The sequence below is a fragment of the Hemibagrus wyckioides genome, linkage group LG09 (assembly GCF_019097595.1).
Source record: "Hemibagrus wyckioides isolate EC202008001 linkage group LG09, SWU_Hwy_1.0, whole genome shotgun sequence".
Taxonomy (NCBI): Eukaryota; Metazoa; Chordata; class Actinopteri; order Siluriformes; family Bagridae; genus Hemibagrus; species Hemibagrus wyckioides.
Genome location: NC_080718.1, coordinates 9,544,518 through 9,558,323, shown reverse-complemented (window position 1 = coordinate 9,558,323; position 13,806 = coordinate 9,544,518). Strand labels below are relative to the sequence as shown.

Below are 13,806 nucleotides of genomic sequence, written 5' to 3'. Positions count from 1 at the left end.
GCATTTTGTAAAAAATCAGAGCTTATTGCATTTGCTTCATACCTTGCCTCATTTCCTTTGGGTTTTCTACTTTCCTCCCTCAGTCCAAAGACATATGTTTTAGACTGATTAGCATCTTTAAATTGTCTGTTGTTTGTGTGCGTGTGTGTGTGCGCGGCCTATGATGGATTGGCACCCACCCAGGTTGTCCCCCTGCCTTGTGCCCCCCGTTCCTTTGGTATAGTCTCCAGGTGACCATGTGTAGGATAAGCAGTAAAGAAATGGCTGGATGGATGAATTCATTCATGTAAACACTCCCATCGAAATAAGGGTAGTAAAGGGGCAAACTTGCAAAGTCCAGTTTTGAAAGCCTCTTTAAATCAACCATTGCTAAATTACGTTTCTAATCATAACTGCTCTTTAAACAAACTCTTTCCATCATGATCTAAATTACTTGTATATTTTGACTGATTGTGGTTTTTGGCTAATTTCATTTGAAGTATTCACAGTGTACAGTTTAGCGAGTCTACATTGTCCAAACATTTTTAATTGCAGACTTTTGTTGTGTACTAATGCAACTTTTAGTTCCCAACCTCCAACCAAAAATGTCCCCTTAAAGTTCCTGCTCGTCACCAACCAGGAATATTTGTATAGAATGCTGCTTTCTGAGATCCCTTCATCCTTGATCCTGTGCAGTGGGCAGTGGTGGCTCAGTGGTTAACCCTCTGGGTTACTGGTAAGAACGTCGGGAGTTTTAAGCGCCTGCATTGTGTAGCTGGAAAACTTTAAAACATTTATCAGAATTAGAGAACAGTGCAGCACAAAAGATGATTACAACTAAACTGTTTGAGGGTTACAGCTGTCAAAAATGAGTAGGAAGTGTAGAGGCTCTTGCTTTGAATGACTTCAGCACATCTGTGGTCACAGGACATCACTAGTTTCTCACACTGCTCTGGTGTGATCTTGAGCCACTCTTCTTCCAGTATTTACCACAGTTCAGTAACTGTTGTGGGTTTCTTTTCAATAACTTTTTTTTTTGCCAAGGATTTTCCAGAGATTTTCAGTTGGGTTTAGATCAGGGCTCTGGGCTGGCCATTTTATTATTTCATTGTTCTTGCCGTCAATGAACTGCTTTACCAGTTTTGGCATTGTCTTGCATGAAAATTGCAGGCTGATTGGGAGATGCTCACAGAAAAGTAAGTGAATGTTGCTGAAGGAGGTTCTGATAAATATTTTCATCCATCCTGCCATGTTAGCTGTAGAAGAGGCCCAACTCCTGCCTCAGAAAACATTCCCAAACTATGACACTTTCAGAAAGTTGTGTGGACAAAATAGAATCAGTCCAAATTTCACTTTAGTGATAAGAGCAAACTTAATTTGGGTCCAAAGGGAAACATTATTATTGGCATCAAACTGAGAAAAGAATAAACCCATGTAAAGAAATCAGTGAAAGGTGGAGGAGGAAATGTCATGGCTTGGGGGATGTTTTCTGCAACAGGAGTTGGGGCCCACTCCCATTGCTAGTCACTGCACTAGGTCAGTCCATTTTGCATAAAGTTACATTTTCCTTAACGTCCCTTTACATGCCTAGACCTAGGTAAAGTTATAATGCAGCAGCCATCTGAAAGTGAAATCTGGTAGGCTTTCCAAGGCCACCACACTAACACATTGTCCTACTTACTCCTATTCTCTGCAGAATTCTAGTATTTGTTTCCTGTGGAACCGGAGACTCAGTAACTCTGGATCACTACAATGACATTTGTGTAGTGTGCAGTATAATTAGTCCATTAGTCTGTGTGTGGTACAGGATCATGTTTGAGCTACCTGCTCTGTATAGTAAATAATTCCTTCACGTGGAACTTGGCTGACTTTTTGCAAGCATTGAGATCGAAGAGATACTAAGACACTTTGGGAACTTCCTGTGAACTAGTACAGTATGTTTGTATGCTGATAAAGTGTGTTGTTTACAAAGCACATCCTAGATAAGACTCCATTGTGTCTGCTAAAGTAACACTGTTTCCATTCACTTCTAGGTCGACTTGTCCAAGGAAACTCTCATCAACTTCCTGTCTCTGGAGGTTTGTATCTGCTAGCTATTATAATGAGCTGTTGTAAGTAAATAAATGAATTCCAGCAGAATAGAGTGGGAGGGTGGGAAAGACTTTGGTGGCACACAAACAGGAAAACAGAGGGGATCCTGTCTGGTACGCAGAGTCTATAGGAAACCTATCTTCGAGGTGTCTGCATTCTTACTGTGAGGGAAACCCCTGTGCTTTTGCTGCTTTTCCACTGCATTCTCAGCACTGACCGCGCAAACTTGACTTAAGGAGAAAGGAAAAAGAAGGAGTTTGTCCGGCTGCCAGAGTTGGGTGGTGGAAAAGAATCCCCCGGTCTTTGTTTGAATAAGAAAAAAAAAAAGTACAGCTTATGCGGTTTCAAGAAATATAAGTCCAGATGAGAAACGTAATTGACGCAGGCTGACGTACTACACCGAATGAATGGATGTCTTGTCCTGAAATTCGCATACAGCAATGGTGCATAGGAAACTATGAAAAGAAACGATGTGGGTTTAAAGCACTAAACAATGCACAATGATTAAACCTATACCTCAGGAAACCAGAGCTGAAGGTGACTAATTGCAGCCTCTTATGAAAACACTGCACCTCATTTATTACCATTTTGTGTAAATATGTACTTGTGTTACTAAGGTGCTAGTGAATAGTTATGTCTAGTGCTTTAGATCCTAATAAACCTATCCACTCATATACTATTATATCTTACACTTTAACACTCTGTTATGCTTACTGCTTGGTATAACAGATGGAGGAATGGATCCAGACCTGTCCTTAGTTTTCCTAGCAATTATATTAGAACGTTTGCAGGTGAGAGTTTATGTAAGAAATATACACACTCACCAGCCACTTCAGCTATAGTAATACTGGATATCAAACCGCCACACATCACCCCCCTCCTTTCACCCCCTTTTTGCTCTCAGAACAGCCTTATAGCTTCTTGGCAGGGGTTCCACAAGAAATGGAAACATTCCTTTGAAATTCTGGTGTATGTTGAAATGACTGCATCGCTGAAGTGCTGCAGATTTGCTGCAGAGTGAGTCTCCCACTCGATCACATCCCAAAGGTGTTCTGTTGAATTCCATTGGAATGAACTCATTGTTCATGGAACCCCTCTGAAATGACTTGTGCTCTGTGACATGGTGCATCATCATGCCGGATTCTAATAACATAGGAAAATTGTGGACGTAAAGGGGTGCACTTGGTCAGCAACACTCCTCAGATATGCTGTGGGATTCAAGTAATGCTAGACTGGATTTAAAGAGGGCTAGTGTATATCAAGAGAACATTGCCCACACCATTATACCACCAGCAGCTTGAATTGTTAACACAAGGCAGGTTAGAGTTCATGGATTTAGGTTGTTGGCACCAAATTCTGGCCTCAACAACCATGCCTTTGTCAAAGTCACAGAGATCCAAATTTTCCCCCATTCTAATGTTTAATGTGAACATTAACCCAATCTCTTGATCTGTATTTGCATGATGAGATTACAGTTAAACAGATTATCATGCCTATTTTTGGACAGATCAACTGACTTTTATTTATTTCTAAAAAGAAGCAAATGTTCCACCAGTGGAAGGGGTTGAGTTGATGACAACATTACATAAACTGAATGTGTTGAGATGGATGATATATTGCTAAATTGTTTGCTGAAAAGCATTTTTAAATAATGAACAAATTGACTGTGTCACCTCTGCTCTTTCTTACTGATCCAGTTTGATGGAGAAGAGCAGTTCAACATCAGCGTTAAACACTTACTGTCCCACATGCCCAAGCAACGCTATCTCAAGTCCATCTGTGATGAGATCCACCGGTTCAAGATGATTAAAAGGTAAAACCATATTGAAGGAACTGAATGTTTTTGTTATGAAGGTCATCATTTGACAAAATAGAGCCAACCTTCCTCAAGGTCTTAAACTGAGCTTATTGTCACTGATGTCAGCTCAAGATATGCTGGAAATAATCTGAAAGTTTTAGTTTATTTCATTCATTCATTCAACTTCAGTAACTGCTTTATCCTTGGTGAGGCTGAATTCCTTGAGTCCATCGCTGCGTAGCCAACACACACATACTCATTTATTCAGGGGCAGTGTAGCACAGGCAGTCTACCGCTTTGCACGTTTTTGAGAAGTGGAAGGAATCCAGAGGTAACCCTTATGGACACCCTCTTGGAGCAGAATATGCATGCTGCTCCAGCTGAAGTTATTTAATACTTTAAATATTTATTTAGTGTGTGTGAAACTTTTTCTATATTGAACACTAATGTATGTAACAGAGTTTAACAGGTCTCTAGTCATATGCTCATTAGCAGACTCCAGAGGTGAAATATTCCAGTCCTTGGGGACCACAGCTTTACAGAGATTTGAACTTTCACCAGATTTTGTGTGTGAAGGATTTAGTAATTAGCTGCTTTGCACTTGTTTGATCTGCTTATATTAATTTATTCAGCAGTCATATATTAAAATGTGTATCCAAAATTTGCGTCCTCCACACAAGAATTTATACAGAAGTGTCAGATCCATTCATATATCAGTTTCCTAGCTGTAGGAAGAAAAGGCTAAAATACCATGCTGAAGTTGAATGAATTTCACTTCAAAAAAACACAGGGATCAGTATGACTAAGCTGCATTTGGCACCTCTCGGAGTCTCTACAGATTAGGCAGAACAGTTGTTTCTAATTTGTTTGTTTGCTTCTACAGTCTTATTAGGTTGTGGAGGCCATTTTTTGCTGCAAAATTACAATAAGAAAAGAACAATGGAGTTATTGTAGGGCATTTTTTTGGACATGTGGAGCTGGATGGTTTGTTGCAGGACAGGAAGTAAGATCGCATTTAGAGATTGTAGCAAGTAAAGTATTTAAAGATGTTTTAAATGACAAGGGAATCCTATTAGAGCTGTATTGAGAGACACAGCTACATCAAGCAATGATTATATTTGGGTTGAAATTGTTATTAGTTGAGATTAATCTGAACATATTTTCCTTGCAGCGTTGCAGTTGTTGTTTTGTACAGCTACAGAGATGACTACTACAAGATTCTTCTATAAACCAGACGTCATTCACTGTTCTGGACAATTTATTTTCAAGACTCTTTAAGGACTGAAATTAGGTATGTTGTTGATTTAGGTTTGCAGGGGGTTCTTTTTATTTAGCAATGAGTGCAGTTTACATCTCTGCCAAAGGTACAAATTGTTCATTTTCACAGGGGTCCAGTTGTTATTATTACCAGCTTTGAGCCTCTGCATTGTATAATTCCCCAGTCTGAATTCTCTCCATAGTGATATCATGTCAATCTTTATTTTCCAAGACAGAGAGCTGTCTAAGAGGATTTCAAATGTGTTAACACTTACTGTATTATAAATGCTAAACCAAACGCATTAAAACGTGTATTTTTCCTTACAAAAAGTTGTCCTTATTTTAAATGTGTGTATAAGCAAAATGGAACGAAACAAATCCCTACATTTCATGCCTCAGTAAGTGTCATTTACTGGAGCTGGGGTTTATGGATCCTTCTACATCTTGTAAATTAAAGTGTCAAAATCAAACCTTTTGAGGTTTTGTCATTGGTGGTAGGAGTAAAAACGGACACCCATGACACTTAGATCACACAATATATTTATTCCTTTTCCAAAAAGCAAATAGAAATGGAAATGGTTTACAAAATCAAAAATGTACAGCAGCTTTGGCTAATATGGTTTCTGTCAACATCCAAACAACACAGATTTTTCGGTACTCAAACTATAGTTTAGTATTAATAAATAAAACTGTCTGAAAAAATAAATAATGTACTCTTCATCTATGGTTTATCTACCTTTTTACATTTAGGAAATACAACCCTAACATGGCCATTGTCATCATTTTAAGCCAAAAGCTATTAAAATGATCTAAAATAGTTCTTGCTTTGTTTTACCCCTCTCCCACATTACATTTTCCTGCCCCCCATTGCAACACTTCTTATGAAAAAAACAACAACATTAAAACTGAGTCGAATTGTCCTGTGAAAGTGTTGTGTAACACACTAAGGTTTGGGCTTTACTCTTGGCAGTGAAACCCAAATAGAAACACTGTTTACTGAAGCAGTTTACCATCCTGTTAGAAACGTCAAATCCCTGTCTGTGCATCAGTCTTTCCTGGAATATTTTACAAATTTTTGGTAAGCAACTGACCCGAATAATACCGACTGCCTGTTCTGCATCAGTCATGTGAATAATAAGTCTGCAGCCTATGTCCTTAGCATTATGCTGCTAATTAGTATTGAAATATGCACAAATACTAGCTACAGATCCAAGTTACAGAGTTATTAGCTAGTTATTTGATTACGTCTCACAGGCTACAGGGGGGAATGGAATATTGAAATGATGATGATGATGATAATAATAATAATAATAACAATTAAAATATGGACTGGCATATATGGATGAAAGAAACAAAAGAGCCTGAAGAATTAAAGCCTGAATTCTGAGCTTATAGCCAGTGTACTCATTTGATAAATGGTTGACTATTATTATTATTATTATTATTATTATTATTATTATTATTGAATCAGCAGATCCCAAGGACATGTTGTAGATTCTAACCCTCAGTGGTTGTTTTTGAATGTTTTACTCTAGGTTCTTAATTGACACAACTTACTACTTAAGGAAGCCATAATAGAAATCATAAAAGTCACTAAGACTACAACTCATACACTTACAAGTAAAAAAAAATAGACATAGACCAGCGATTCGGAAGATCCCCTCCTCTTGCATGGTGCTGATTATTCAGATTCTGCCGTATGTTCACCACTTTATTGGGTGAACTTGTACACCCATGAATTCACGCAATTTTCCAATAGCCAATCATAAATGCAGTGTGCAATGCATAAAGTCGTGTAGATGTTTATCAAACCTCAGAATGGGGGAAAAATGTGATCTCAGTGACTTGGATGTTGGGGTCAGGCAGGCTGGTTTTAGTTGCTGAAGCTGAAAGGAAGCCTATGGAAACTCGAATAAGCACTCTTAACCGTGGTGAGCAGAAAAGTTCGTCAATATACATTACACATTAAAATGGATGGGCTACAATTGCAGATGAGTTCATTGGGTTTCTCTCCTGTCAGTCAAGAAGAGAAATCTGATGCTACAGTGGGCAGAGGATCAGGTTTTTCCAATATTCCAACATAATCACAGGAGGGCTGCAGTTTCTAAAATGCTCAAACCAGCATATGTCACCAACAACCATGCCAAAGTCACTGAGGTCGGTTGCTGAGATCATGTTCCCCATTCTGATGTTTGATGTGAACATTAACTGGGGCTTTTGACCTGTATTGGCATGACTTTATGCACTGGCTTGATTGGCTTAGTTGCATGAAGCAGGTGTTCTGAATAAAGTGGCTGATGAATGTAATTTAGTCATAGTAATTTCCAGTATGTTCATTTTTACCCTGCAAATGTCCATAGAGAAGTTGCCCTCTATTTTGGGTCATACTGTACATATTGTACATACCCCAGTCACGCTTTGCTGGAGCAAACTCAAAGCTTGGTTGTAAACTTCTAGCATAGAGCATTGTAAATAAGTAAATTTGAATTGTATTTTGATGCACAAGTCTATAGCAATGTTCAGTCCAGTCCAACTCAAACCCAGCATCTCTCCAGAGTGGACTGTTGTAGTCTCATGTCCAAATAAGTATGCTTTCTCCTCCTCTTGCTCCTGAGAGCTATGGGAAGAATTTAGCACTCCAAAAAAAGGGCCAGGAGGGAAAAAAACAGCAATATAATAAAGTAAGACGCAAGGTTTCACAATACTTTTTCCTCCACTGGACACCAAAGGTCCTTCTCAACAAAAGACAGAAGAATCCTTGGCATGTGGTGCGAGTTGCTCTGTGAGCTTCATGGATGTGTATGAAACCAATAGAGATGAAAGGAAATATCCTGTAGTCCCAGCAGGAGGCCTTAACGCTGGACTCTCACATGTCCGTTGCTCAGCTTGGCCCGTGGGATGCTGATTCGCTCCCCATAGGGAGAACTTGTGTTTGGTGAGTAGGTCATGCTGCAGTCATTCTTCACGCTCTGGGGCTTGTTCTCCTTGGATGGTTCTGTGTACACAACCGAGCTCATGTTCACATGCTTCTTTAGGATCACGGTCTACAGAGGAAAAGGCAAAGAACCAAAAGCCTTCATTAAGGAACACTGCTCACCTTCAGCAAGGGAGGAAATCCCTGCCAGCTTTTCAGCTTAAGTGTTTCATACTTTTTGAGTAGCAAAGTAGTAGCAGTAGTAACATTTAGCTAGAAAAGAAGAATTACTTTTCCCATTATACAAAAGGTCCTTAAAATGCTTTAGAAGAAATGTCTTCTAATAAATCAGTGTTTGTCTCCTTGATGATGAATAAATGCATAAATTCCATTTACAGCTGCACAATGGCATGCATTCATAAACAACAAGGATTCTAGGTCATTCTCCAGCTGTAAAAAAAAAAAAAAAAATGCACTTGATTTACTACAGCTTCAAATATTCTTTTCTTGACCAGTGTTACAGCTGGTAGGCATCATATTTCTGTCAAAAACAAAGACTAGAAAAAATCCTTAGAATGTGCTTACCTTTTTGGGTGCATCGTAGCAGGACATCTGTATGCAGTTTTTCTTCTTGTTAATGAGAAAAGCCACAATGAAAAAGATGACTATGGACATGAGGAGGGCGGCCAGAATCCAGGCTGCAGATTGGTAGATGAGCGACATTTCCATGTCAGCTGGGATATCCTCACTCCAACTTCTGCCATCTTGAAAAGATGAGAGTTTTGCATTAAATATCACGTGTACATTTTTTCATGTTATCAATTATAATTAATGAAGTGCTCATTTAATTCTTGTGCAGATGTGCTAGCATTGCTAACAGGAAAATTTGACCAGGCAGAGAGGAAAAACTATATTTTACTATCCTGAAATATAGTAAAAGTATAATATTTATTAACATCCTGGAATTGATATCCACTCCCACATGTTTGCTGTTGACTAAGCAAGTTAATACCATGATCAATATGTTTAAGTAATTTATTTTTTAACATTATTGTTCTGAATCAATTGTGAGTTTGTCATAATACATCAAATAAAAATACTAAAAGTCCCCCTCTGTTAAACAACTATTGCCCAAGACGATGCTTGATTATTGCCATTTGATGAGGAAAGCTCAGGTAAGTTTGAAGATGGTGAGATATGCTATTCAAAAGACTGTTTAGCTTCGAGGGAAAGTTTAAAAAAAAAAAAAAAAAAAGTACGGAGAAAGAGGGAGGATAATATGGTGTAATCCAGCTAACGACACTATAGGCTTTGGGGTGAATGCAGCAGCAGAGTAGGGCAGAAGGAACTTCTGTAAGGACACTGCAGGTATAAAAAGGCTGAATTTTTTTCCAATTTATTTCTTTTTTAAAATGTAACATGTATCTGGAAACATACCCATTCACAGTTAAACCCCTCCAATGTTCAAACCAGATCTACACCCATGCGTGAAAAACATAGTTTACAGCTGTCTCACATATAAACCATGGCAAGAGGTCACTCTGACTGAGTACTGGCCTGGTGTTTCATAATATACAGTGGTGCTTATCAGTTCCATTCATATGGACTCCATGCTCTGTGTTTTTGTTGTGAGTTTATGGTGGTGGTGTTTGTGGTAGGACTCCACCTGTAACAGGAACTACTGCATGCACTGTGCTCCAAACCTCACTTGCAGTGATTGCAACAGCGTCACCAGTTTTACTTGTAGGCTTGATTGTTGTTGTAACCATCACTGGCACTGAGGTTGTTGTAACATCTATGAACAGAAGAAACAACAACAACAACAAAAAAAAAAAACTCAGTGGTGTAACTGTCAGAGTTTCAGTTGCAAAAACAAATTCTTCTACCTCAGTAGTAAACTCTGAGTTATGACTAAGTCTTACAGCACAGGGTCTTATGGGTACTGCCTATAGACATAAAACTATTCCACACAAGAACATACTCGTTTGTGCTTCCTAATTTTTTAAGTGTTTCATATAGAAAGCCTGGTAAACAAAAAAGCAGTGCTAGCAGTCCCTCCAACAAAGAAATTTTTATAAGAGTGTAATCCATCTCATTCATCTTCATTCCACCGGCTATTGTATTTCACACACAATTAATCACTCAGTCACTGCCAATGTGTTATGGATGCCTCAGTGAAGCAAGCTTAAATAAATTAACCTTAATAAATGATAAATCCAGAGGGTGTTCACTCTGTAAAATAAAAACTGATAAAAGTCAGTGATAGGCTGTGTGAATCTACAGTTTGCACTAAAAAGAAATCAGCCTCTACCTGCAGCTTCTACCTCATTTATGTTTTGCCTTTCACCTTTTTTACTTCCTTGAAAGAACTCAACTCCCCTTAATGCACCGTGATTTGTGGAAAGCTTGTTGAAAGAATGTGTACAAGTATTTTACTTTTCTCATCAGGAAATTGTAAACACACAGATACTGAGATGTTTTTTTGTTGCTGACAAATTACAAAAAGAGGCTTGTGTACAGATTTGTGTACAGCACTATTATGAATGACCTCAGTAAACATTTGATTTTGGTCTTTTCCTTGAGATCCTGAGAGGATCCTGACTCAAAGAGGAACCCTTGATTATAAATCATTTCTCTTATCTAACTGTATATTAGAGTCCAGTAGTGCTAAGTGTTAACAGGAACACACTGTGTTAACAGCATTAAACTTTTAATTTGAAGTCTTATTGTATCAAATTTAAGTTATCAAATTAAGTAGTTCTTTTGCACACAGGAGCCCTATATAAAAACCAAATAATTAATTAGTATTAATAGCATTTTATAGATATTTTATAGATCGTTTTTAACCCCAATTTTACCCATTTTTATCAATTGCCAATTTGCACTCACTAGCTAGCTGTCCCCTTTTTGAACTGCCAATTCAATTTTATTTCTATTTGTATATAACTTTTAACAATGGATATTATCACTAAGCAACTTTACAGAAATACATATATTGTCTAGATATATATGATAAATTTTACATTTAAATTTGTCCCTAATGAGTATGCTCAAAAAGTGCATTTGGGTAACTAGAAAATTAATTTTAGTTTTTTATATATATATATATATATATATATATATATATATATATAATATATAAAATACATATACATACACACATTATATTGCCAAAAGTATTCGCTCACCCATCCAAATAATCAGAATCAGGTGTTCCAATCACTTCCATGGCCACAGGTGTATAAAATCAAGCACCTAGGCATGCAGACTGTTTTTACAAACATTTGTGAAAGAATGGGTCGCTCTCAGGAGCTCAGTGAATTCCAGCGTGGAACTGTGATAGGATGCCACCTGTGCAACAAATCCAGTCGTGAAATTTCCTCACTCCTAAATATTCCACAGTCAACTGTCAGCTGTATTATAAGAACATGGAAGTGTTTGGGAACGACAGCAACTCAGCCACGAAGTGGTAGGCCACGTAAACTGACGGAGCGGGGTCAGCGGATGCTGAGGCGCATAGTGCGAAGAGGTCGCCAACTTTCTGCAGAGTCAATCGCTACAGACCTCCAAACTTCATGTGGCCTTCAGATTAGCTCAAGAACAGTGTGCAGAGAGCTTCATGGAATGGGTTTCCATGGCCAAGCAGCTGCATCCAAGCCATAGATCACCAAGTGCAATGCAAAGCGTCGGATGCAGTGGTGTAAAGCACGCCGCCACTGGACTCTAGAGCAGTGGAGACGCGTTCTCTGGAGTGACGAATCGCGCTTCCCCATCTGGCAATCTGATGGACGAGTCTGGGTTTGGCGGTTGCCAGGAGAACGGTACTTGTCTGACTGCATTGTGCCAAGTGTAAAGTTTGGTGGAGGGGGGATTATGGTGTGGGGTTGTTTTTCAGGAGCTGGGCTTGGCCCCTTAGTTCCAGTGAAAGGAACTCTGAATGCTTCAGCATACCAAGACATTTTGGACAATTCCATGCTCCCAACTTTGTGGGAACAGTTTGGAGCTGGCCCCTTCCTCTTCCAACATGACTGTGCACCAGTGCACAAAGCAAGGTCCATAAAGACATGGATGACAGAGTCTGGTGTGGAGGAACTTGACTGGCCTGCACAGAGTCCTGACCTCAACCTGATAGAACACCTTTGGGATGAATTAGAGCGGAGACTGAGAGCCAGGCCTTCTCATCCAACATCAGTGTGTGACCTCACAAATGTGCTTCTGGAAGAATGGTCAAAAATTCCCATAAACACACTCCTAAACCTTGTGGACAGCCTTCCCAGAAGAGTTGAAGCTGTTATAGCTGCAAAGGGTGGACTGACATCATATTGAACCCTATGGATTAGGAATGGGATGTCACTTAAGTTCATATGCGAGTCAAGGCAGGTGAGCGAATACTTTTGGCAATATAGTGTATATATATATATATATATATATATATATATATATATATATATATATATATATATATACATATATGAAATCTAGTTTGTTAAAGTTATCAACTGATCATGGATGGAGACTCGAGTGTTTATCGATTGCAGTCACATGCCAAGGCGACACACTTGAAGTGCTAAAAACTATGAGCTCTTAGATGAGCTCTCACCTGCTCTTTTTGACTTCTGGGCAGATGTTTCATTGTCACTTCCATAACCTAGCATGGTACCAGTGATTGTACTGTGTTTCTAGTATACACCACATAATCAGCAGTTTACACCTCAGGCCAGTAGTGACTTACCTAGACACTGTGGACAGCACTGTCCCTTACGAAGCACTGGCACTTTGCATCTGGCAGCTGGACATCGCTGGGAGAAACACTGAATGGTCCCATTGTTGCAAATGCAACTAGTGCAGGCATTCGGTTTCCATGAATCACCAGCCAAGAGTATGTCTCCATCACTGGAGGTACAATATTCTCGTTGGCTGTTATTGACAGGAAGGAAGTTGGGATTTTCCTCTGCAAGACAAGTATAAAGAGTGTACATAGTAAACCTGAGTGCTTTATTCCCATTTTCAAGTAACAGAGTAATGATAGAAGGCCTTGAGTTCACAGATAAGACTTCCATGCAATGGACTCGGGTTCTCTCAGTCATCATTCTCAAGAGCTGCACTACAAGCTACATCTTGCACTGTGATGAACAAAGTTTACCGTTTGACAGTCTGTATTATAAGATTGAAATTTGGAGGCATGGCACAATAATGTAGACTGTCTCTGGGATTTTAGTCTTGTCCAAATCATGTCATGTCAGTATATTTTTTTTCACAGACTGTACATGTGTACACCTCTGGAGAGATTACACTGTATTTTACCTTCTATAAAATGACCAGTAGAAATGGTTCTCATGCAAGTTGGATTTGTGGTTGGCGCCTCATACCACATGGACAATATTACAGGCTAGCTGAAGGAGATCACGAAGTAGGAAACCAAAAAAACAACCCTGCAAATTTCTTTCCCTAGGGTGGCCATGTAAAGGCATCCAGTTTGGCCCGGTGGATTTATTGGTCTGGGGTACATAGTAAAGTGCCCCTGTAGTGAGGAGTTACCTCTCACCCATCAAACTGCTTGCCTGCAGAAATATGGTAATAAAATTCTATCTTTCAGACCCTTGCTGTACATCATATGGACTTAAACCATCCTTCATTCTCATTTGCTGCATAAATGTGCAACTGGGGAAAAGCAGAAGTTCCAAGTGAGGGTACCATCTGTTTACAATCAGCATTCTTTCATCTTATCTGAAGACTATATCTGCATTTAAGGTGTCTTAGAAACGAA

The 13,806-nt window shown here is 39.0% G+C and overlaps 2 protein-coding genes across 6 annotated transcripts in view; one reads left to right on the top strand and one right to left on the bottom strand.

Moving 5' to 3' along the window:
* eif2ak4 (eukaryotic translation initiation factor 2 alpha kinase 4) overlaps window positions 1-5,424 on the top strand; it is a 47,375-nt gene extending 41,951 nt beyond the window's left edge. Inside the window, exons 37-39 of one of the 2 annotated variants that reach the window (XM_058398689.1) lie at window positions 2,013-2,057; window positions 3,768-3,883; window positions 5,040-5,424. In XM_058398689.1, coding sequence (XP_058254672.1) covers window positions 2,013-2,057; window positions 3,768-3,883; window positions 5,040-5,097 — 219 coding nt within the window. In that variant the 3' untranslated portion in view covers window positions 5,098-5,424. The remainder of the gene's footprint in view (window positions 1-2,012; window positions 2,058-3,767; window positions 3,884-5,039) is intronic. The other variant, XM_058398688.1, reaches the window with a different exon arrangement.
* Window positions 5,425-5,710: 286 nt separating this feature from the next.
* The window catches only part of LOC131359110 (cysteine-rich motor neuron 1 protein-like), a 57,515-nt gene continuing 49,419 nt past the window's right edge, over window positions 5,711-13,806 (bottom strand). Inside the window, exons 9-12 of one of the 4 annotated variants that reach the window (XM_058398693.1) lie at window positions 12,772-12,990; window positions 9,706-9,834; window positions 8,625-8,803; window positions 5,711-8,169 (exon numbers count right to left, since the gene is read on the bottom strand). In XM_058398693.1, coding sequence (XP_058254676.1) covers window positions 7,978-8,169; window positions 8,625-8,803; window positions 9,706-9,834; window positions 12,772-12,990 — 719 coding nt within the window. In that variant the 3' untranslated portion in view covers window positions 5,711-7,977. The other 3 variants (XM_058398692.1, XM_058398690.1, XM_058398691.1) reach the window with 3 other exon arrangements.